This window comes from Podarcis muralis, chromosome 14 (genome assembly GCF_964188315.1).
Source record: "Podarcis muralis chromosome 14, rPodMur119.hap1.1, whole genome shotgun sequence".
In the NCBI taxonomy this organism is placed as follows: domain Eukaryota; kingdom Metazoa; phylum Chordata; class Lepidosauria; order Squamata; family Lacertidae; genus Podarcis; species Podarcis muralis.
Window position 1 is genome coordinate 40,302,580 of NC_135668.1, and position 26,138 is coordinate 40,328,717.

Consider the following 26,138-nt stretch of genomic DNA (forward strand, 5'->3'; position numbering starts at 1 on the left):
GTGGGTGTAGCGAACCGCACTCCAGTTAAATCGTATTAGGATTCCGATCAGTCTTCACAACAGCTTCCCTTTCAGCTGTCCATGCCACATCCTTACCCGAAAACATTTCAGCGAAAGGTGACAAGCAACAGAGGCGCTTGCATTCGGAAGCCCTCAGCAGCGTCGCTTCATGTGCCTTAAGCAGGAAGCGGTGGAAAGAATAGCCTCAAGCGCCTACTTATTTTGGCACCGAGATTATGACTACTTTTAATAATAACATGCCACCCAGAAACCAATAAGGGGAGCTCAGGCAAATCGCTGGGAAACTCTCTCGTCTTCTGTAAAAATGCCCTCCCCACCACACTCGTCTGTTGCCCTCACCCACTGCCACTAGCACATTCCTGGTTTCAGTGCGGCCCACCTCCCCTTAAATCATAGATATTTTGCTTGAGGAATCAATGGCGCCACAGGTTCATTTGTCATATGCCAGAGGATCTGACCAGAAACATCAACCAGGTTCCAACACTCCTGTTCCATTTTTGCCCAAGGAACAGTTGCTTGATTGGGGGGGGGGGTTAGAAATGAGGCAGAAAATAAAATAAATACCCCAATAGTTCCAGCTGCAATTGTACTGCTGGAAAATGGCATCCCGGTGAATCCACAAGCCTTATGACATTCCTTTGAGGATCTGAATGCAGAGCGATGGCATCAAAACTACATAAACTCCAATATATGAAAGGGGCTAGAGTGTGACTCTTGAGAAGCCAAAGAAAACATGAACCAATCCTATATATTTATTTTTAGTCCTGGGCCAAAAGGCCTCCGATTGTTTTGGAAAATGGCGGCCACCTCAACTGTGACCTGTTTAATCAGAATAGGGACCCTTACGGCAGATGGTTCCCCTTCCGGCTATAAATTCAGTGCTGTTGTCTTTTCTTTCTGCCCACAGGCTTGTGTCGTCAACTGCACAGGACAGAACCAAATCAGAAGCCAGCTTAAAGTACACGGTGCTAGTTGGTCCTAATTATCCAAAAAGTCAAAGGTCACCACTCTGAGGCTCCGGGTTCCGTGGGTCTCTTTGATGGCTCCGAGACAGCCTTGGAAACCGGGTTGTACCACGTGGTCTGTTGCTTTTGCTTGCAGAATCTCCCGTGGGCTGGAAATCACTAGAAACAGGAAGGGGGGGAAAACAAGCCACGAACAAGTTCATACTGTGCATTAAACAAACCTGTATTCCCACCCACCCCGGTATGTGGGGAAAGCAGATATCAGAACACAAATGTATGTGCTGATGTGTGTATTATCTATATCTACAATTAGTTTACTGGATCTGTACACTACTCACATAGTGACCTAGAGAATGGATTAATCAAGTACACCATTATGTTCTTGCAAACACAATAATACAAAAAAAATGCAAAACTCCATGGCCTGGAATTTGGAGGCCACACTAAACCACCGGAAGTGATAGACAATACAAGAAACTGATGGTGCTCTGATGAACGTTGTGCTAATGATGGACCAATGTATTGATGCACAATGATACACATTAGTAATACTTGAGGAGCTTCACAGTCTATTCTGACCTGCAATAGACCGACTTTCATGAATGAATTGCTTGAAAGGAACTTACTTGTCTACTACAAACAATTATTGGAAAAAATATTGCTTACCCAGCAGTCACTCACAGGCTACAGACTCCTCCGAAAACTACAGTATAAAAGGAATAAGGTTGTAGTTTTCTTTGTTTTCTCAGTGGACTCCACAAGACTATTTTATGCCTCGTGTGCACACACAGACGCATGCACGCATGCATGGACACCATTTTGAACCCTACCAAACTCCCCAAAGGATATGTGGGGTGGAGCGCAACTTAAAATGCAGCCACACATCACCAACCTTCTCCAGGTGCTGCCACACCCACATTAAAATAGAGGTGACCAACCCTTTTTGGCCTTGGGGCCCTGTTGCCTGGTTACAGCTCCTCTGAAGATGGCATGTCAATGATGGGTTTGGCTCAAAGGTGGGCATGGCTCAAAAGCTGGTGGAGCTTCCTCTCTGCCCAGCCCTATAATGGGGAGGAGAACCTTTCAGACAATTAATCCAAAGAATGGAGACAGTGCAACGTTGCCTGGCACTGGTCCCTTGGCTTGAAGACCGGTGCAATCTGTGAGCCAGCAGTTTGCCACCACTGCGTTAAATTAATGACCACAGCAATCTATCTAGAATCAATGCAAAAAAACCCCACAAAACATTTTAAATGGTACATTGATCCAACGCCAAGCGGACAGTTAACAGCGTCACAACGATGACTCGAAAAGTGGTGGTAATCAAGAGCAATCAAAGGCCTTGCGGGGTGGCAGGAAGCTTTCACCTAATGCCTCAAACTAAGAGACGTTAAAGGGAAGGCATACAAGGTGAAGTGTGTGGCTCTGAAAGCCCTGATCTCTTTGCTTAGAGACCAGGTCTTTAGGAGCTGCTTCATCCTCAATACAGCAAGCCTAGTTCAGGGTGATGCATACTGTTGACTGAGGTTTGCCACAAGACGTGATGTGATGCCAGGCGCTGCAAAGTCAGCATCACTGGCAGATGTGCCAAGCACAAATCTTTAGAAGTGGAGTGCCAGCACTCTGATGCAATTCCATCTAGGGACGTGGGTGGCGCTGTGGTCTAAACCACTGAGCCTTTTGGGCTTGCCAGTCGGAAGGTTGGCGGTTCTAATCCCCGCGATAGGGTGAGCTCCTGTTGCTGTCCCAGCTCCTCCAACCTAGCAGTTCGAAAACATGCCAGTGCAAGTAGATAAATAGGTACCACTGCGATGGGAAGGTAAACAGCATTTCAGTGCACTCTGGCTTCTGTCACGGTGTTCCGTTGCACCAGAAGTGGTTTAGTCATGCTGGCCACATGACCTGGAAAGCTGTCTGTGGACAAATGCCAGCTCCCTTGGCCTGAAAGCAAGATGAGCACCGCACCCCATAGTCACTTTTGACTGGACTTAACCATCCAGGGGTCCTTTACCTTTTTTTCTACTTGTAATCCCATCTACACTTATCATTGAAAATTTCCATCTCTGCTTCCAAAAGAATACACAATAAAAACCACTCAGGGTTAAAAGAAAGAAAGAAAGATCAGAATTAACGTTCTATGGGAAAACCTTAATCATGTCGTATTTTTAACTAGCAACCACTAAAGCACCGAGTGTCTTCCTCCTGAACAACCAGGGAGCACATAAACATCAAAGAAAAATACAGGAAATTCACATCCATCACAATACTTTTAAGTAGAAACCAGTCCCTCTTGTGTAATAGCAAGCTTTACAAATTACCACTTTTATTGCTTTGCTTGCCTTTCAATAAAAATCAGGCTGGGGGGAGGAAATTGCACCCTGCCTGGCAGTTGCTTAAGGCAAATGAATCTCTGCTCTCAGACTTCCAGGGCCTGGTGAGTCTCCCACCCATCACCAATTCTGAAATGCAGCAGTGCTACCAGCCTGACTCCGCAGGATCCCAGTAAATAATGTTGGGGCACAAACTATGAGCGCTGCAGCTGCTGCTATAAAAATAATTCTGTGATGGCGGGCGGTGGGGGGGGAGTGTAGGTTGCTCTGCTATGACATCCCATCAGAAAGCATAAACTTCACACTGCACAGAAGACTTGACAGGATGCCCTCTTTAAGAGTCTGCCCCAGCTCTCAGTGGACCAAGGAACACTTTACTGCTAATTGCATGATTTGCAAGGATTTTCTCCCCACGAACAGCCAGTGCCAGAGTAGTGGTGATGGAGGAGCAACAACTGTGAATCGTGACCTTGGGGGAGGTTTTGAGGGGGTGTTAACCCTTTGCCCCGTGCTGTGGTTCTGAGGTAGACCATCAACAGCCCTGCACCTGCTATTTGCATGGTGCAAATTCCAGCTGAATTAAAAAATAAAACAGAATCTTGCACTCAACGCTAAACAATGTAATGTGTAGTCTGGCGCTTCCCCACAGCTGATTTCAATTTGTGCTTTGATAGCCCCCATTCCATCATCCCATACATTTCATGGATAAAAACAGGGGCATCCTTGGAATACTCTTGGAATATGCTTCTGCTAAGTGAAGACCACTGCATGAACCCAAGGGCCAGCCCATCCCATGGGGCAAGGTGAAGTGACCACCTTAGGCAGCAGGATCCACTGTGTGGAGGGGGGAAGATCTGGCCTCCAAAGAACAGCACCAGTAGTGGATGCAGCACACTTACTGGGGCCAGATCTGCTGCTTCCTCAGTGCTGCCTGCACAGCAGCCTGTTCGTGAACTGGAGAAACTACTGGTCTCCCAGCAGCAGATGCGTGGCACTGTGGTCTAAACCATAGAGCCTAGGGCTTGCCGATCAGAAGGTCGGTGGTTCAAATCCCCGTGACGGGGTGAGCTTCCGTTGCTCGGTCCCTCCTCCTGCCAACCTAGCAGGTCGAAAGCGCATCAAAGTGCAAGTAGATAAATAGGTACCGCTCCGGCAATAAGGTAAACGGCGTTTCCATGCGCTGCTCTGGTTTGCCAGAAGTGGCTTAGTCATGCTGGCCACATGACCCAGAAGCTGTTTGTGGACAAACACCGGCTCCCTCGGCCTATAGAGCAAGATGAGCGCCACAACCCCAGAGTTGGCCACGACTAGACTTAACGGTCAGGGGTACCTTTAAGGAAGAAATGGCAGGGGCTGCCCTCCTGGGTTTCCTGGGCTCTGCATCTGCCTTCAGTCCCCAGTTCAAGCATCGGGTAAATTTGATTTGATTGCCCCTTCTTCCCAGTGGTGCCAAAATATCATGGTCTCGCCCTGATGAGCCCTGCAGGATCAGGCTTGGGTTGGCAGGTTCTGATGCAGGAGTAGGAAGGAAAAGGGTGATGGTGGGAATCTGGGTTGGAGGAGGGGGGGCATCTTCCCCTTCCACACTGATTTCTGGCGCTTGGGAAGGGGGAGCAGAGATGCCCGCTTTCCCCTCTGACTTTCTTGTAGACCAAAGAGTCTCAGCAGAGGCTGGGCAGGGCTTTAATCAGCCTGGGGCAAGGAGGCTGAGCAGGAGAATGCAGCAACTAAGCCAGGGGCCTTCTTTTCTAGAACGAGGCGCGGCTCTTGCAGATGGGACCCGTTCTGACGGAGCTTCTGCTTACAGTACAGTGGTACCTCAGGTTAAGAACTTAATTCATTCTGGAGATCCGTTCTTAACCTGAAACTGTTCTTAACCTGAGGTACCACTTTAGCTAATTGGGCCTCCCGCTGCCGCCGCACAATTTCTGTTCTCATCCTGAAGCAAAGTTCTTAACCTGAGGTACTATTTTTGGGTTAGTAGAGTCTGTAACCTGAAGCGTCTGTAACCCGAGGTACCACTGTATTAATATCCCCACAAAGTGAGAGCGTTTCACAAATGCCATCTTAAAAGCTCAGCAGGAGGGGCAAGGAAACTTGTTGAGACATTTTCATCACTTCTGCCAGTTCTGAACTTCTTACCCTGCTCCAGAACTCCAGTCTCATGCCTCCTGAGCACTGTGTCTGCTGCCCCATCTGTACTATTACTTCTCTGAATAAAGACCTCCTTCTTACTTACAAGTTAGAGCTGGGTAGGAATTAGGCCCCTCCACACCTATTATGCTTGGCTGATGGCTCTGCTCTGACTACAATATTAATTTACTCTGCAATGCTTTGACTTCACCTGAACCGTAGTTTATCAGCCTTTTCCCAACATGGTGCTCTCTAGATTTTTGGACTACATCTCCCCACAATCCTGACCATTGTTCCTGCTAGCTGGGGCTGATGGGAGCTGTAGTCCAAAGCATCTGGAGAGTCCAAGATGGGGGAAGGCTGGTTCAGGTGATCAGGAATGAACCACACAAAGTCTAGGGCTTGTGCATTCCCCATGAATGAGGAGTGTGAGAAAAGAACAGATCACAGTTCCGTGTTATATTGCGAACCTAAAGAAGTATGTTGTTGTTGTTTAGTCATGTCCGACTCTTCGTGACCACCTGGACCAGAGCACGCCAGGCACTCCTGTCTTCCACTGCCTCCCGCAGTATGGTCAGACTCATGTTCGTAGCTTCGAGAACACTGTCCAAGCATCCCATCCTCTGTCGTCCCCTTCTCCTTGTGCCCTCCATCTTTCCCAACATCAGGGTTTTAAACCATGGCTTTAACTATACAGACCTTTGTCGGCAAGGTGATGTCTCTGCTTTTTAAGATGCTGTCTAGGTTTGTCATTGCTTTTCTCCCAAGAAGCAGGCGTCTTTTAATTTCGTGACTGCTGTCACCATCTGCAGTGATCATGGAGCCCAAGAAAGTAAAAAGAGAAGTATAGCTTGTTCTAACCTAAGTTAACCAGAATCTGAAACCATGGTTTCTTTTAGTTAACTTTTGCTAGAACAAACCATGCTTCCCTGAGTTTCTTACAATGCAGAACGGTGGCTTGTTCTTAAAGTTGAAGCTTCACTCTCATGTGCGCAAAGGGGAAGCCTGAGAGGTGCACCACACTTCATTCCCTATCACCTAAACCCATGGTCCATCTTTGAAGTAACTCCAAATGAAAAAGGGGAGGTCAGTTCTGCAGCCGCTGAACGCGACTGCAAAGGTAGGGCTTGTGTTTAAACTCTGCATTCGTATTAATTATGCAATTGCAGACCTACTTTTCAGTTGTGGCCAGGTATACCCTCTGTCAGGTATAATGGAAAAACAGAGGCCAGGAACCCTGATGTAAAACTAATTATCTCCCCCCCCCCTTCTTTCCTTTTTCTTTTTAAAAGAGCAAGAACTCAACGTACACATGTGCCCTCATCTCTCCCTTTAGCTTTTATCCCTGAGCATTTCATCAGTACAGTAGCTCCTCCTGCTGGTAAATTCATAAAACAACCTCAACAGTGGCCTAGGAAGAAGCCACTTGCCCGTTCTTTGGAATAAAACCAGTCTTTAAAAATCTGTTCTCCTGCCCCTTGAAGATAGAAAGGTAGAAAAAGCAACAAGGAATTTCTAAAGGGGAAAACCAGCGTCCCAATAAGAGCCGGACACAAGCTTTGTGAAACCGGATTACCAGCAGAGGTGTGCTGATGTGCAGAGTGGGTTCTTACTTCCTGTGTCAACATGAAACCAACATTGCCTTCTGTAAGTAGTTTTCACTGCAAACCAATACACTGGCAGAGCAACCCCGTGGACACTCAACTCAGAAGAGCATCCCAGTTTGTTCAGTTGAGCTTACCCACAGTTACACGTGCACAGTTCCAAGCTTTAGGTTGTGATCCTAAGCTAACTCACCAGGAAGAAAATGAAAGCGCATCTTGCACAATAGACCCTTCAGACAACAGGGTCCTTTAAGGGGGGGCAGCTTTCCTCTTCCACCTGCTTTCTGGGGTGCATCTCCCCATAAGGGACAACTGCATATTCCTGCACTGCAGGGGGTTGGACTAGATGATCCTCAGGGTCCCTTACAACTCTCTAATTCTACAAATTCCATGAATGGTAGCCATCCCAATGCATGCCTTCACAACAGTCTCTGCTCATGCTGACAGCAACAGCTCTTGTTGAGGAGACATCCAAAGTTTTGGAAAACCAAACTAGGATTCTGCCTTCGACCGAAGCAAGCAAGGTCTTGTTCAAAGTGGGTTCGAAGCAGGTTTTATTTTCTATGCAAAATATCACATCTGTGATTCGGCATCCTGTTAGACATGAGCGTTATCGTTTTAAGCTAACTTCTAGGAACAAGCTGGCTGTCCTGTGAGTGCTGTCCTGCAGAGATCTGCACTGCTCCCATCACTGCTCAAAGGAGACCAAATGTGGTGATGTGGGTAGAAGACATTCGGAGCAGGAGATTCAACAGATTTATTCTATCAGTGAGCCTGTACTGGCATGAATTGACTTATTTTCCAATATTTTTGTGCTAACTGAGCTGCTTCCTGTTTTGGGGTTTCACCACTTTGGGATTCACTTTGGGAAGGAAAATTGGGGTGCATGCCAGGAATGAAATGGAAATGAAGAAATGAGGTCATGCATGTGAAGATAGTCAAAATGACCCCATTTATCCAAGACTCTTTTTCTACATTGTTTTCCGCCTGATAGTTCAGTCCAGCTCTGTCCTTCATACCCCCTCTCTCTCATTATACAATACAGTCTCCAAAGAAGAAGAAGAAGAAGAAGAAGAGGAGGAGGAGGAAGAGGAGGAGGAGGAGTTTGGACTTGGACTTTCACGCCCCTTAAGGAGTCTCAAAGCGGCTAATATTATCCTTTCCCATCCTCCCCCACAACAAACACTCTGTGAGGTGAGTGGGGCTGAGAGACTTCAGAGAAGTGTGACTAGCCCAAGGTCACCCAGCAGTTGCATGTGGAGGAGCGGAGACGCGAACTCGGTTCCCCAGATTACGAGTCTATCGCTCTTAACCACTACACCACACTGGCTCAGAGAAAAGAACATAGGATTAAGTTTATGGCATTATTTTACATGGTCTTAAAACATTGGGAGTTCTCCACAGACATGTTTGTGAGACATGGTGGGAGAGCTTTACTTTCTTTTTCTCCTGCGTATGAAAAGAATAACCAGGGGTTATAAAGGAAAATACCTTTGATGAAACCTGGTCTCCCTTCACACTCACTTAAAAGAAAACGTTGGTGATTGGCATTCAATGCTAGTTCTATACAGAGGAGACCCATTGAAGTTAATGGACATTACTATTGAACTCCCCATCAAGGTTCATCTGGCCCCCTCACTATACAGCTCCTGAAGAATGCTGAGGATACATTTTTTTTACCCTGGCTTTTGACACCTGAGGTGTATGATTTTAGGACCCACCTGATTTTTATGATTGTTAGTTGTCTTAAATTGTTTTTAATCAGAGGAATCTTTTGTCCGACGTGGGGCTCAAACCCATAACCTGGAGATTGAGGGTCTCATACTTTACTAACTGAGCTATCCCAGCTCATTAACTATAAAGAACATATTGTGCTTTAATACTGTAACCCACACTGGGACCTAAGGGCAAAGGGTGGATAATAAAATGCCAACAGCAACAAAGGTTCGTTAATTTCAATGGATCTCCTCTGAGCAGGACTCAAGTTGAGCACAACCTGCTGAAATAGAGAAAATGCGCACAATGCGCTCGACAGAAATTAGATTTACTGCCAACCAGAATTGTAAGCCCCCATTTTCTCTTTCTCCCCCAGGCCCCCTCCCCAATGGGAACAGTTACAAGCAGCTGAATAGCATTTCGCACTGTTAGTGGCCAGATCTGCTTCCATGGAAACAAATGTTATATGGGCAAAAAAATAAGTAAAAAGCTTTAAAATGAATATGTTCTTCTTTTGTGTTTCGTTTTTTAAAAAAGAAACCCTGTGTTTTATCTATCAAATCACACTACTTCCATATGGTCTAGGAAGCAGGAGGGGGAAATCTGTCAACATCCAACCCTGAGCCCTCCAACTCTCCCCCCCCCCCAAAAAAAAAGAAATGCAAGAGAAGGAAAAGGAGGAGGAGGAGAAGAAAGAAACCTCAGTGTATTTCCCTTCTGGACTTTTCTCTCTTGGACTGATGCAAGGCTTTCATGGAGGATAATAATGGCTACTAGCCACAAGGGAAATGTTCTGCCTCCGCTGTCAGGGGCAGCGGCTGGGAATCATAAGTGGGTTTTCTTTATTTCTTTCATGAAATCTACAGACTGCTGATTGCAAGAAAGAAAAATAACCTGAAATCAGTTTGCAAAGAGACTAAAACAATAAGATTAGCAATAAAACAGTGAAAAACAACTATTCAAACCATTCAGAGAGTAATTTTTAACCTCTCCCTTTCCCAGCAGGTGAGTCAATGCTGCTAACTGGGAGGAGGAGAGGTGAGCTAGCGGGAAGATCAGTGCAGTGCAAACGCACCAAAAAAGCCAATCCGCTGCTCCTTGCTGGTGCATCTGCACCGTGCCGCCCTCCCTGCACCTGATGTTAGGGAGCATCCAAACATTAATGCTTAAGCAAACCTGAGACATTATTCTCCTGAATAATCCTCTGTGCAATTTATTATGGCGATATCCTAATTGTTGCCTTTCCTGGCTTTCTTCATTTTACAATGGAGCTGTTAATTTGTTTATTGGATTTGCTTTTATGGATTCTGCAATTGTTTGTACATTTGCATTATCGTTTTATTTCACTGTTCCCCACTCCGATATCGAAATATTCAATGAAGAGCGAGTTATAAAATAAAATAAATAAAACAAATTGTAGGTTTTAACAACCTCAAAATGGATGCACAATTGGCTCCCCTTCATCACATACACAGCCCAACAAGACAACGACAAGAATCAACCAACAGCATATGGATCAATATGGCTAACCTGATTCAAAAACACCCACCCACCCCGCTCACACACGAAAACAAAGCTCAACACAACCAATCACAAACAAGCAACCGCACCCTAGGCCAACCACAATTTCTCTCACCACCAAAGGAACACGAGTGAATAGCAAAGAGAACCCGCACAAACGACACCGACACAAAAACCCACACCTACATTAAGCAAAATAGAAATATCACCTCCTGAACCAACCCCCACTCACCATGGCCCCCTCCACCTCTTCCCCCTTTTTTCTTCCTAATGTCTCAACAAATGAAACTGACCTATGGAAAATGTAACTTGAAAAAAGAGACATTGTGTATACCTTTGTAAACCAAGAAAACTTTAATATTATTATTTTTTATATAAAAATGGATGCACAAATAGAAAATACATGGGGTGTGTGTTCAGTTTAAAGGCTGCATTTAACATGAGAAGAGCCCTGCTGGGTCAGGAAGCGGCTATGTTCATTGTCCCCTGTCAGAGGTAATATGACTTCTGAATGCCAATTGTTGGGAATCCCAGGTGGGGTGAGTGCTGCTGTTTGCTGGTTATTCCTGGGACTTGGTTGGCTATGGTGAGAGTAGAATGCTGGACTAGGTGGGCCTTTGGCCTGATCCCCTGTCTGTGGGCAGGTAGGGTCTCTTTGGCTGAGACCCTACCTGTCCGCAGACTGTCTTGCCAGAGTGGTGCATGCTCTAGTTATCTCTCGCTTGGACTCTACGTGGGGCTACCTTTGAAGGTGACCCGGAAACTACAACTAATCCAGAATGCGGCAGCTAGACTGGTGATTGGGGGCGGCCGCCGAGACCACATAACACTGGTCTTGAAAGACCTACATTGGCTCTCAGTACGTTTCGAAGCACAATTCAAAGTGTTGGTGCTGACCTTTAAAGCCCTAAACGGCCTCGGTCCAGTATATCTGAAGGAGCGTCTCCTCCCCCATCGTTCTACCCAGACACTGAGGTCCAGCACCGAGGGCCTTCTGGCAGTTCCCTCATTGCGAGAAGCAAAGCTACAGGGAACCAGGCAGAGGGCCTTCTCGGTAGTGGCGCCTGCCCTGTGGAACGCCCTCCCATCAGATGTCAAAGAGATAAACAACTACCTGACATTCAGAAGACATCTTAAGGCAGCCCTGGTCAGGGAAGTTTTTAATGTGTGACATCTTAGTGTATTTTTGGTCTTTGTGGAAGCTGCCCAGAGTGGCTGGGGAAACCCAGCCAGATGGGAGGGGTACAAATAATAAATTAGTAGTAGTAGTAGTAGTAGTAGTAGTAGTAGTATCATCCAGCAGGGCTCTTCTTAGATTCAGGGACTTCTTGATTTGTACCTTCCCTCTTTAGCAGCTGCGCACAAGCTTTTTGATAGACCTCAAGTGGGATGGAAGGCAGCAAACAGGTTTAACAGGGCAATAATCCAAAGCTCCTCTTCTCCAGCACTAGTTAGCAGTTGTCACCAGTTCAGAGAGCAAGGAAGGCAGCAAAGACCTCCTGCCATGGCAATCAATTCCTTCCTCCCACCAGGCCATTGTTTTGGCTCATAAGCGCCCTTGATTATTATGGGGCCCAGCCTTTGTTTTGATTGCCAATTCTGCTCCTTCCTCTTTTATCAAGTTTTATCAAGGTGCCAAGTTCTGCCTGAGGTGCATCTGCAAGGTAACTGCTTTAAGAAGATGGCTTCCCCCATCTCACTCCCCATTCCATCCTGGACCCATGCTGTGCTTTCAGGGCCCTGGGCTCGCTCTTCAAGCTGTGATGTTCAGCACAGTATGCTTCTCCAAGGAAGACAAAGTAAATCAAAGGCCAAAGATTTCAAGGGAGACAGAAATCTGCCTTCTATCAGGTCAGACTTTTGTCCATCCAGCCCAGTATTGGGTTGTAGTCAGCTAAATTAAATTCATGGGCCTGAGTTAGCCATGTCTATTATTTCAGTGGTCTCCTATGAGCTGAACTAGTACTGGATACAAACCACAGTTTCTCATCCCTGCCAGTGGCTTCCTCGGGTTTCAGGAAGACAGCGGAGCAGGAGAGGTGAAGGCAGCAGCAGGAGGAGGAGGTGTGGAAGCCCTTGACTCTACACCAGGCATAGGCAAACTCCGACCCTCCAGATGTTTGGGACTACAATTCCCATCATCCCTAGCTAACAGGACCAGTGGTCAGGGATGATGGGAACTGTAGTCCCAAACATCTGGAGGGCCCGAGTTTGCCTATGCCTGCTCTACACCAGCCTGATGTATCTCTCCCACCTCCTGCACCTGTTCTTCACTAATTCTGCAGCTTCCCCTGACTCTGACTCTCACCTCCTGGCTGTTACAGGCTCCCCCGGGGTCACTGATACCTTCTTCCAAGTCCATCTCCAACCCCGCTTCTCCTGGTGCCCATTCCTCAGCATCCAGCCACCACTGCTCCCTGACACGGGCTAAGGTTCTGGAAGGTTCCTAAGCTTCCCTCTATTGAAGGCACAGATACCGTATGTCATCGAGCTGCTTTTACAGAAACTATCTGGAGACCCCTTCCCCTCTGTGTTTGCACGGCGCCTGCATACAAAGACAGACGGAGCGTGTCCGCCTTAATTACCTATTTAACTTTTAAACAGTCCATAGCCAATCTGTCTGGTATTAAGGGAAAACAGAAGGAACACGCTGAGACAGAGAGAGACACAAAGCCGTTAAAAATGTTTTTAGAAGCTTCTCTCCAGAAAGAATTACTACTCTAAAAAAAAAAGAATATAAAAAGATACCATCAAGTACAGAATAGGAAACGCTGCAGATGCAATGCTTCGCAACAGATGAGAAAGCGAAGCGCCTACCTATGGTGCTCCAGGGGAAGGCGGGGAAAGGAAGATGTTTGACGTCTTTACTGATGCTATGTATCTTGCTTCACAGAGTGTCCTACTCGCTCTATGGGGTTCTATAGAATTCAAATGGTCATACTATTTTTAAAAAAGAAATCAAAGAAGCCACAAAATTAAAATTAAAATTAAACATCCTACAGCATCTAGGGCAGCACATCACCATTGCTGCAGTGGGCAGAAATACCATTCAGTGGTCTGGCAAGACCCTCAGCAATTTTCAAGTGGGCTAAGGGGAGGGGTTGGACGTGGGTGGCGCTGTGGGTTAAACCACAGAGCCTAGGACTTGCTGATCAGAAGGTCAGCAGTTCGAATCCCCGTGACGGGGTGAGCTCCCGTTGCTCGGTTCCTGCTCCTGCCAACCTAGCAGTTCGAAAGCACGTCAAAGTGCAAGTAGATAAATAGGTACCACTCTGGCGGGAAGGTAAACGGCGTTTCCATGCGCTGCTCTGATTCGCCAGAAGCGGCTTAGTCATGCTGGCCACATGACCTGGAAGCTGTACGCCGGCTCCCTCAGCCAATAAAGCGAGATGAGCTCCGCAACTCCAGAGTGGGTCACGGCTGGACCTAATGGTCAGGGGTCCCTTTACCTTTAAGGGGAGGGGTGGAGTTTGGGAACCACTACCCTATTCTAATTGGCTTTGGGCAGTCCTAGAGGAAAAATGGAGCTCTTAGAGACTGAATCGACAACATATGGAGAGGGCCAGTTGGGGTGGGCTGGAGTAAACAGGTCGACAGTCTACAGCAGAAGTCTTCTCCATGCCTGAATCTTGAGAACATCTCCCTCAGCCCTGCCAACTACTAAGAAGCAAGGGATGGAACCTTTAGCTCCAGGAAAGAAGCACTTGTTTAACTGAGAGAGTTACATTGCAAATTTAAGCATATGTCAGTATAAATATCCATCACTAAAGATGCTTTCTCACACACAGCTAAAATTGCTCATCTTCTAAAACAATCATAGGGAAAAGGCAGGGCAAATTGTTCCACTTTATCACTCCCCCTTCTCAGAATACACTGTTTGTTTGTTTGTTTGTTTGTTTGTTTGTTTGTTTGTTTGTCGATTTTTGTTTTGCCCTACCTCCCAAAAGAGCACAGGGCAGCAAGCAAGAGGTGATAAAACAATAAAAACACATTCACATTAAAAAACAATTCCAGTGCAGATGCAGACTGGGAAATATACTTGTTGAAAGAGGAAGGTCTTCAGAAAACACAACAGAGATGGTGCCTGTTTCGAAGTCAAGGGGAGGGAATTCCAAATGCTAAGTTCCACAATGCTAAAGACCGAATTTCTAGATTGTGTGGAACGGACCTCCTGATAAGATGGCATCTGCAGGATATAAGCAGTGAGATGATCTTTCAGGTATCCTGCTCCCAAGCTGCTGAAGACTTTATACACCAAAACCAGCACCTTGAACTAACCGGCAGCCACAAAGCACTCACATTGTGTTGGCATCCACAATTATTAGGCAGCTCAGCCTGTAGATCACGGATGTGGAACCTCTGGTTCTTCAGATGTTATTGGACTCCAACTCCCACCAGGCCCAGCCAGTATGACACAATAGTCAAAGATGAAGGGAGCTGTAGTTCACCAACATCTGGAGGGCCACAGTTTCCTCATTTCCTCTGTAGATCTTCCAGATGGGAGGGCTCAGGACTCATGCTTGAAACAAGAGTTCTTTTTCTAGTTGCCTGATCTGTTACAGCTCTGGCAAATTTGTTGGTGGGTATGCCAACCACAAGGGACGTGGGTGGCGCTGTGGGTTAAACCACAGAGCCTAGGACTTGCAGATCAGAAGGTCGGCGGTTCGAATCCCCACGATGGGGTGAACTCCCATTGCTCGGTCCCTGCTCCTGCCAACCTAGCAGTTTGAAAGCATGTCAAAGTGCAAGTAGATAAATAGGTACTACTCCGGCGGGAAGGTAAACACGTTTCCATGCACTGCTCTGGTTTGCCAGAAGCGGCTTAGTCATGCTGGCCACATGACCCAGAAGCTGTACGCCGGCTCCCTCAGCCAATAAAGTGAGATGAGCGCTACAACCCCAGAGTCGGTCACAACTGGACCTAATGGTCAGGGGTCCCTTTACCTTTTTTTATGCCAACCACAATAGAGTTCTGTTTCGGGCAGTGGGGAAAGCTTCACTTAGAGAGGCTGGCACTCTCCAAAACAACAGACTGAATGTTTGCCATAGTAAGTTGTTTCCAATGTTAGCCCTACACAGAGTAGACCCACTGAAGTTAATAAGCATGACTTATGTCTGAGCAGGACTTAGCTGGAGACATCTCAGTATTTCTGAAGACACTGCATGTGATGCTCATCCTTAACAAGGGCTTTCTCCACCAGCAGCCCAGAATTGACCCTGTGCAAGATCTGATGTGTACAGAAACATGTATTGCTAGGATATAATACCAGAAAACAAGCTGTGGCAAATGTTCTCCTTCTATTAATCTCCCCACAAAGGAAGCACTTCTGTCGCTACATAAATCAAAGCATGACTCCATGTAAGACAAGTCATTAAATCCAAGAGACAGTGACCTAGCCAACCACCTTCCACCACCACTTCAGGCACTGAAATAACCTTCCCAGCCTTTGCAAACTTGATGTTTTGGACTATAACTCTTATCAGTTCCAGCCAGCATGGCTCTGCTTGCCTGGGGCCGATGGGAGCTTCAGTATGAAACATATAGAGGTGCCCGGCTGACCTACAAGAAGAAGGTGAGAGCATCTTTTCAGGTACAGGACATTTTCTTTCCTGATGCTATCTAATATGCTTGAACATCTGCGTCTGGTGTCATTTGGAAGCTCTCAAACTCTATTTTGAACATTGGCTGGTCCTGACAACAGTATTTTCATGCATCCTGTGATTATTATTATTTTTTGCCGAGTGTCTGTTCTGTTTTGCACACTGGAAAACAACGGGCGCAAAGAGGTTAACATTACAAACACGCATCACGCCGGCCCCATTTGACATTATGGTGCAGACCATTCAATTGTCTCTTGTGAAAGCAGCCTCAGGGCTCATTACACATTATAGTTCTGCCTAGAAAATTATTATATCCCACTGACTTCCCCCGCTGTTTGATATTGCAGAGCAGATGCTCTATCTATCAAAGTTTCCCCTAAGAAAAGTTCATGCCCTTCGCCAACCAAGGTTGTGGTAGGAACCAGCCAGTGTTACTCCCTGCAGAGTTATATAGGAACCTGCTGTGAACTGGACCCAAATGCTCTCTGATCACTGGCCTAATTCTTAGCAAATGGTTCTGTACATCAGAGGAAGCTCCGACTTCTCCACAATGCAGGGCAAGCACTGAAATTGGTGAACTACAAGGTCTCCTATTTTAGGCTGAAGCACATAGGGGTGGCACCAGCAAAGCATGGCAAGAGTACAAGATAACCAGTGTGTCATTAGGACCATGGACAGTTCATTGAGGGTCTGGATGCAAGCTAAATTAAGAAGATGATCATTCAAGACTGTGGCTTCAGGACAGGCTAGAGCCAACTGGAAGCTTAAGCAGATATGTGGCAAGATGGATATGCCCTCAGAGCAAAATTGCTCGGGTTCAAAATTGCTCAGATGCCCTTCTATTCTGAAGGCATCTCCAACCAATCACATTCATCTTGTCAAATGGCTCCTCCACAGATAGGCTCTTATCAGGGGTGGGGAACCTGTGGAGCTTCAGATGTTGCTGGACTCCAACTCCCATCAACCCAAGCCAACATGGCCAATGATTAAGGACGATGGGAACGGGCAGCATCTGGAGGGTTCCCAACTCTTTTGCTTAAGTCCTGGCAATGCCACAAATCAGTTCCTGAAATGCTTGAAAGTCTCCTGTGTAAAAGAAAAAGAAACCCTCTACAGGGCAAGTTAAACTATTTAACTAAAAAAATGCTTCAAGCAGGGTCCTAACACAAAAGGTATGCAACACCTTCTAGTGGCAAAGTTATTACAAAGAGCTGAAACAAGGGAAAGCAGCCTATTTTATTTCCTGTTGAGCTCAATGGATGAAATTTTCATAGGATGGACATACCTCTCTCTCTCTCTCTTTCTTTCTCTCTCTCTCATATCAAATTAGTCCAGCAAATACTAGTAAAAGAAAATCATAAGAGAAAAGAGCTACATAGGTACAAATGCAATGTCCATGTGTAGACAAAGCCTAGCATAAGTTCAAGTCACATGTGTCCAGAGAAACAAATTAGAGCCTTCAATTTTAATCACAAAGCTTAGGTTTTTATGAAAGTCACACGTGAGGAGCCTACTAAAGGGAAGCCCGCAATGATCAAAACGTGCTTTGATCGTCCAGCACGTCCTTGAGGTCAAGCCAGTCCTTCAAATAAAAGTTGTTTCAGCTGTTTTAGTGCACTAACCTCACAATGTGAACGGGCCTGGCATCAGCAAATACGTCAGACACTGGCAGAAAGCTATGTAAAAAGAGATCAGATCTCTATTGTATTCCAAGCTGAAAGCAGAAATGGAGGGGCGGCAGAAAGAGGGGAGAAGCTGGACTCTGTCCTGGTTGTAAGGAAAAAGAGAGAATCACATTTTGACCATGCCATTCTGTTAAGCACAACTAGTATTCAGGGACATTGACCTAAGGAGGCCCTAGAAAAAACAGTGCTACTCATGGGCTTCTATTTGTCCAGTAGTGGACCATATAAGGACTGCCTTCTAGCATCATTCTGTCCTTCTAACAGCCCCCTAGCCAAGGCTTAAGTCTCCTGGCTTTCCCCCTAGGTTCTGATGCCCACCTTCTCATAAGCAGGTGATCTTTCATTTTTGCTCTAAGCAAAGAAAGTGGAGAGTGGGTGGGTGATGGACTGGCAGTGGAACAGGACAAAGGATGCTGTGCTTGTCAGAAGTGAAAAGTTGCTCCAGGTTTGAGACCTGGAAGTCAAATTAAGCAGATATAACTGGTCCCACTTGCCTGACACCACCACAGCTGCTCTGCAGATAGAGAGAGAGCTGTGTCAGTTGCAATGCTGATGCTAAAAGCAGCATAGTGCCTGCATGAGATGACAAGAAGGCAGGCTTTGGAGCCAGGTCTTTCTTGCAGTGAAACCAGCTGCTCTCGTCATCCTGTCATTTCCAATTTAAAGAGCCAGAAGAGAACATATACAACTGAAACACTCTTGTGTTCTCTGTATCCCCACTCTCCAGTCCTTTAAGTCCAGGAGAAAATGTGAGTACATAGCCTTTCATTGCTATAAAGCAGGGATGGGCCACCTGTCGCCCTATGGGTGTTGCTGGAACACAATGCCCATCACCATTAATTATCATCATGACTGATCATCCACCATAGTAGCTAGGGAGGATGGGAGTTGGAGTCCAGCAAGTTTCCCGGGCCATGCTATAAATAGCAGTATAAAGGTAAAGGGACCCCTGACCATTAGGTCCAGTCGTGGCCGACTCTGGGGATGCGGCGCTCATCTCGCTTTATTGGCCGAGGGAGCCGGCGTACAGCTTCCGGGTCATGTGGCCAGCATGACTAAGCCACTTCTGGTGAACCAGAGCAGTGCATGGAAATGCCGTTTACCTTCCCGTCGGAGTGGTACCTATTTATCTACTTGAACTTTGATGTGCTTTCGAACTGCTAGGTTAGCAGGAGCAGGGACCGAGCAACGGGAGCTCACCCCATCGCGGGTCTTCGAACCGCTGACCTTCTGATCTGCAAGTCCTAGGCTCTGTGGTTTAACCCACAGCGCCACCTGTGTCAAAATAGCAGTATAATTGGGCATTAAATAGTAGGAAGAGGCAGCAATGACAACACCATGTAGTGGTAAAACTGAACAGGCAAGGATTACAGCTGGTGAGCACAGGGTTTTATGGGTAAAGTCTGACTCTCTACCCTTTCAAGGCTTCTGCTTCCATCACAAGGGAATCCTGCATCTTCTTATGGGGCCAGAAAAATACAGCTGATAATGGGATGTTCAAGATAATCCATATATAAATGGGACCACAGAGGAAAGGGAAGTGATATCAATTGTTCACTTGGGAATATACAAAGCATCTAATCCAGTACTGTCCAGTCTTCAGGGTCTGCCCAAGACTGAAGCCTTAGGCATCACCTGCGACCTGATTCTTTTAACTAGGAAGTGCTAAAAGCTGAACCGGGGAGATTTTGCAGCCAAAGTATTTGCTCTGTCACTGGGAACTCCTATACCACTTGGACAGCCATGGTATAGCAGTGCTTTAAAGAGATGAGTGTGGATGTTACCTACATTTCAAGGTAGGAAGAGATTGAATAATCAAGCATTCTGGCTTAGATGGCACAAGGGTCCAACATGGGGTATTTGCCAAAGAGAGAGAGATAAATGCTGCTTTAAGACACATCACAATTAACACACACCTGCAAAATATCAGTCCTGAAACAGCCCACGGAAGAAATACCAACAGCACATTCCTGCCTTTATGTTTTGCTTTTATTACCAGAGAAGATGGAATGTGTGCTGAAATAATGTTGTTTATTTTATTAGGGAAAGTAAAGAATAGAGCAGTCATCAATAGCAAGGCAGAGCATCAGGCATTCCATTATCCTGGAGAAACACAGCTCCAGTTTTCAAACTTGCAAATATCAAACCAGAAACGAGTTTCATTATGTGGTACCGTATTTCTTTGTCGGCTTGCCCAAAATAATAAATCAGTGCAAGTGTGATTGCATCTATTTGTTTTCAGAGCATGTTGCCTTGTGCACTGGAACAATGTGACAACCAAGCTTATTAACTCTGCAGCCTGAAGGACAGACAAGGTGACCATATGAGGCCAGGGCAAAGGGCCACAAGCTAATATTGTGTGAGTTATTTAATGTTGCAGGTAACTATTTAGACTTGCAATATTGCTTGAGACACCCTAGGGAAATGAAGATGAGAGGCAGTTTCCCTATACATATCTGGCAAGGAGCCTCGATTGTAACTTGATCCACACACATAGAATTATTGAGCAGAGAAGCTTTCAGGGGTTTCTCCATGATAAATTATTGCTGATGCGACTGCAAGAGAAGTTTCATGTAACCCCCAAACGAAGGGCAGGGTTTTGAAATACTGGGAAAGAGTAATCCTTCTTCCATTTCAATGTCTTGCCAAGACACAGAGGTTTGTTTTTGTGTGTGTGTTTTTGCAAAGTTTGTGTCTTTTCAGCTGAAATATCAACTGAATCATCTCTTTTCACAAGCGATGGCAACAAAATTTGTATTCAAGCTGCGGAAACTGGGGTGGTGGTGAGGAAGTTTCTGCCTATGCTGTTTGGCATCTTTGACAGCATCTTGTTCTTCCCACGGGTGAGTCTGCAACAGCAACGGAAGACTGAGCAAATAGGAATCAAGATGAACTAATCTGGAGTATAAGAAACAGGTGTGTGCAAAATCACTCTCCTCCATGTTGACTACAGAAATGTGGGCTCTTGGGCAGAAGAGCGTTTGGTGAAGGTCCTGCCCTTCCTGAGGAAAACTCGTGTTGAATCATAATGTTGCCAAATACTGATAGATCGCGGGTGTAGAACCAAGGAATTGAATCCAACCAGGTTTTACTCAGAGTAAACCTAATTAAATCAATGGACCTACGTTAGTCCTGCTAATTAATTCACTGTGTCTACTATGAGTAAAGGAAGCATGGATGCAACCCAGAGCCACACATCTACAGCTGTGGGGTGGATGATATCCACTTGTATAAGTGAAGGAATTTTCTGTGTGCTGGTTGAATAGAATATGGAGATATGCCCCAGACAAGTCCACAACCTTAGAAGATGGTTCTTGTTGCTTGATTCCAAGGCTGATAATGCTAACATCCAGAAATTCTATTTTTTCATTCTCTGGTTTAGCCGCTTGAGATCTCACATCTTCCGTTCTTCCTTTGTTGTTGTTTAGTCATTTAGTTGTGTCCAACTCTTCGTGACCCCATGGACCAGAGCACGCCAGACACTCCTGTCTTCCACTGCCTCCCGCAGTTTGGTCAAACTCATGTTCGTAGCTTCGAGAACACTATCCAACCATCTCGTCCTCTGTCGTCCCCTTCTCCTTGTGCCCTCCATCTTTCCCAACATCAGGGTCTTTTCCAGGGAGTCCTCTCTTCTCATGAGGTGGCCAAAGTATTGGAGTCTCAGCTTCACGATCTGTCCTTCCAGTGAGCACTCAGGGCTGATTTCCTTCAGAATGGATAGGTTTGATCTTGGAGTACATGGGACTCTCAAGAGTCTCCTCCAGCACCATAATTCAAAAGCATCAATTCTTCAGCGATCAGCCTTCTTTATGGTCCAGCTCTCACTTCCATACATCACTACTGGGAAAACCATAGCTTTAACAATGTGGACCTTTGTCAGCAAAGGTCATGTCTCTGCTTTTTAAGATGCTGTCTGGGTTTGTCACTGCTTTTCTCCCAAGAAGCAGGCGTCTTTTAATTTTGTGACTGCTGTCACCATCTGCAGTGATCATGGAGCCCAAGAAAGTAAAATCTCTCACTGCCTCCATTTCTTCCCCTTCTATTTGCCAGGAGGTGATGGGACCAGTGGCCATGATCTTCATTTTTTTGATGTTGAGCTTCAGAGCATATTTTGCCCTCTCCTCTTTCACACTCATTAAAAGGGTCTTTAATTCCTCCTAACTCTTCCTTTAATCAGCCCAATCAGAAACTGTTTTTGAACAAATCTCCCCAGAATCTAAAGTAAGGAAATTCCCTTATGCAAAGCCAAGACACTAAGCCAGAGCATTGGCCCACACAGATCCGGTAATGGTTTGCAAGTATCTGGGAAATGCCAGAGTTTGAACCCGGCACCTTCTGCATGCAGTATGCGATCTCCCTTTGAGCCATGGTTCTTGTGATTTGCTATCTGTCAGTGCAGGAATAGCCTATTTAAAAACAGAAACCCAAAGCCCTCTTGGACACATCTGACTTGTGCAGTTCTTTGGATCCTGGCTAATAGAGCTGGATGCATTGGTTAACTAATAAATAAAAAGTGCCAATCAAATATATCCTGTATTACATCTGTTTGGGCCCTCAGTCCAAAGAGAAGACCACTTGGGAGGTGTGGCTGCTAATCTGGTATCCAGTCCCTAAATGACACAACCCACCCACCCCCCGTTATACTGCAGTATGTTATTCTTCCGGTTTTATTACGTAATAGAAAAAGTAAATGTTTCACATTCTTTGAAGGACAATAAACTAGGCGTTCAAATTATGTTAGAGCACAACAAGCTTGAGCTTGTGCAGTGGAGATTGTGATAAAGTATTTGATGTTATTTGGAATCACGATACGTGAACATTGTTTAACATATTAAAGAGCACTTATTAATTTTGAAAGTGTCTTGTGTTTCCATTAAGAGTGTTTGAAATCTTGCTGCTACGAATGTATTTAATGGACTCTGAAGGGCACCATAATGCAAAATGCCAGCTCTATTAAAATGTACTGCAGAATTAGGAAGCGAAAGGCCACAGATGCTTGTAGCAGGCAGATTAAGAACACCCATCACTGAGTGATGGATTCTGAAATTTTATTGGTGGCTGCCCAGAGTGAATAACATGCTGCTTTCAATATCAGAGACTGACAGCAGCCAGAAGATTTTCTTATAAAAGCTCAAATGAAAAGAAGCGAAGGGGGTCTCCCCACCTTTTTCTTTCTTTTTTTTAACCAATGGAAGAGCAAAATGGAGTATAGTCACACATCACTTCTTCCACAGCAAAAGTTGAGGAAGGCAAATGACATCTCCCTCATCGGAAGCCACCTGATACCTCATGGCAGATTTATGTCACCTTAACATTTGGAAGGATGCATAAATATTCAAGACCTAATCCAGAGGGCGGCATTCCTAAATTAACAAGAGAGTACTTAAGCAAAAGTGCATAACCATCTTGATTACTGTGCCAGCCTTGATTTGTCTTATTTAAAAAAACACCATCGCATTTTCTGCAGGCTCTTTGCTTTCCAGGAAAGCACCCTTCTTCATCTGCCCTAAAAAGTAATTTGAAAGGGACACAATTGTTTCTGCTCCATCCCTTTAAAAAAAAAAATCAAAAAAATCACCTGCATTTATTTTGCTTTACCAGGTAAGATGCCTGCCTGCCTCCCTCCCTCCCCCCCCCTCTCTCTCTCTCTCTCTCTCTCTCTCATCTTACCCAGTCTTACTCTAGTCTTACACAATCCTTTAAAAGCACCCTTCAAATTCCTAATAATGCTACTTCCAGTCCCCATAGAACAAAGCAGGAAACAGCTTGCTGAGAAAAGCACCACATTGCTTCCAAGAAATGTCAATGCTATGTATCCGTTAATCAGGCACAGCAGCAGTGCAGGGGCTGGGGGAATGTGGATTCCTATCAGCCTTAGAAAAAAATGGCCAATGGTCAAGGATTACTGGCGTTGTAGTTCAGCAACACCTGGGGGAGGCCAAAGCTTCCCCACCCCTGACATATGAGGTGGTCCAAAGGCATTGCCTATGTCCACATTTTATTTTTGTTAAAGAAGCCCCCCCTCCCCCCCGCTTGAAGCTGCTTCAGGCTGTGGGAAGCTGTGATGGGCCTGTGTGGGTTGCTGGTCCTTTGCTATTGTGCTTTGTCCTTTAGGTAGAGCCTGATCCACACCACCAAGCAGGGACGCGGGTGGCGCTGTGGTCTAAACCACTGAGCCTCTTGGGCTTGCCGATCAGAAGGTCAGCGGTTCAAATCCTCGCGATGGGGTGAGCTCCCATTGCTCTGTCCCAGCTCCTGCCAACCTAGCAGTCAAAAGCACACCAGCGCAAGCAGATGAATAGGTACCTCTGTGGCAGGAAGGTAAACGGCGTTTCCGTGCGCTCTGCTTTCAGTCAGTGTATTCCGCTGCGCCAGAAGTGGTTTGTTCTGCTGGCCACATGACCCGGAAAGCTGCCTGCGGACAAAATGCTGACTCCCTTGGCCTGAAAGCGAGATGAGCGCCACAACCCCACAGTTGCCTTTTGGCTGCACTTAACCATCCAGGGGTCCTTTACCTTACTTTACCACCAAGCCTCTTATTGTTGCTACAACATCAGGCTTCTACTTTAGTGAGAGCCACAATTTATATACCTATAGCAGGCACGTCCCACAGGTAGATCATGATCTACTGGTAGATCACTGGACATTTGTGGTAGATCTCTCCCCCCCAAAAAAAATCTTTGGTTCCCCCTTCCAAAAAAGCTCAACAACTTTGCCTGTCAATAACGATGGGTAGATCACAGCCAGTATTTTTATAATGTGAGTAGATCAGAGTCTCTTGGGAGTTGGACATGGCTGACCTATAGGAATGTGTCATTTATGTTTCATCTGTGACAAAAAGAAAATTTATTTCCAACATGACAAAAATCGGAGAACTCCACCTATTCCCATAGCTCACATGAACTTTGTCAAGTATTCCGTACCGCACTCCCTTCCACAATTTGGCAGGAGTGACGATTTGTCCAAACCATGCTACAGCCTAAGGTTCTCCCAATAGACAATTGATATGGGGGGTGGGGGTGTGACCTTTTACATCTTCCCCATAACAAAGCCAATTTTAAGATGCTGGGCTACCTCACAGCATATGTGAGGCAGCTGTGTGTGTTTGTGTACGCATAGAAATATCAATTTAAAGCACAAGCTCATTCCAAGCAACAGTGTACACGAAGCACTTAACTCATTTTGAACTTCTTCAATTAAATTTCCTCATTATAGCAAACTCCATAAACACATTCCTCAAGGGCAACTGAACTGATAGTGACATTTTAAGAGGTTTATTATAGCAAGAAGTATGCCTGTACAAGAGAAGTGCCTGGGCTATTGTTGAAAATGGATTACATAATTGCACAGTGGCAAATTTGCTTGTGAATTCCAAATTCAATCCACAGGGATGCTTGGTTGTATTGGACAGTGACCGGAAGAGACACTTTGAAAGTACCCCATTGGGATTGTTTACATTTTGCTTAAGCTGAAAGGAAGCCCACTCCAAGTGGAGGTGCCATAGATCAGTGGCAGAGCACATTCTCTGCAAGCAAAAGAAGTCCAATCCACTGTCCAACCTCTCCAGTTAAAAGCATGCAGGTGGCAGGCGTAGGAAAGTCCCACATGAGACCATGGGAAGCTACTGCCAATCAAAGTATTCACGTCAGAGCAATACTGTGACTAGGCTGTGTACAACAGCCAGGAGCAGCCCAACCACGAGGCGAGGCAACCACTTCAGGCAGCAGAAACCAGAGAGGCAGCAGATTCCGATGTAGATCTTTATTTCCCCACCCCTTGTTCCTGATGTAGTTCTTCACTCACCCCTTCTTTCCTGGAGAGGAGGGGGGGAGACACCATTTTGTGGTTTGCCTCAGGTGCCAAAAAGACTTGGGCCAATTAGAGGGGATATCTAGCTCCCCCAGTATCTGGATGCTATGACATGATCTACACACTGTACTTGCAGCCACATTATCCTTACTCAAGGATTCCGGAAGGGTTTCAGCCACACAAATCTACTGAAAGGTGAGCATTCTGCAGCACATGTCAAGATCTAGAAGGTTTTAGCCTATGATTTAATCAATGGATCAGCCCAGTTCAGTTGCTGTGCCTTGAAGAAGAAGTGTTAACACAAAATTGGAAGGCTCAGGTCCCTAGCACCCCTGACCCCACCCAAGTAGACCTCAAGTTTCCTGCGATGAATACAGAAGGTCTGGAGGAGGCTTCTACCTGTGTTTGCTCACATGTGGGTAGAAAGCTCTGCGCAATCAGGAACTCTGCTTTCTCAAGGTTCTTGATCCTGCGGGGGTTCTAGGTAAAGGTAAAGGGACCCCTGACCATTAGGTCCAGTTGTGGCTGACTCTGGCGTTGCTGCGCTCATCTCGCTTTGTTGGCCGAGGGAGCCGGCGTACAGCTTCCGGGTCATGTGGCCAGCATGACTAAGCCGCTTCTGGCGAACCAGAGCAGTGCACGGAAACGCCGTTTACCTTCCCGCTGGAGCAGTACTTATTTATCTACTTGCACTTTGATGTGCTTTCAAACTGCTAGGTTGGCAGGAGCAGGGACTGAGCAACGGGAGCTCAC

The 26,138-nt window shown here is 45.9% G+C and overlaps 1 protein-coding gene across 1 annotated transcript in view; it reads right to left on the reverse strand.

Moving 5' to 3' along the window:
• Nucleotides 1-755: 755 nt before the first annotated feature.
• Nucleotides 756-26,138, reverse strand: part of SNX29 (sorting nexin 29) — a 205,153-nt gene continuing 179,770 nt past the window's right edge. The window contains exon 21 of the mRNA XM_028705264.2: nt 756-1,145. Coding sequence (XP_028561097.2) covers nt 1,016-1,145 — 130 coding nt within the window. The 3' untranslated portion in view covers nt 756-1,015. The remainder of the gene's footprint in view (nt 1,146-26,138) is intronic.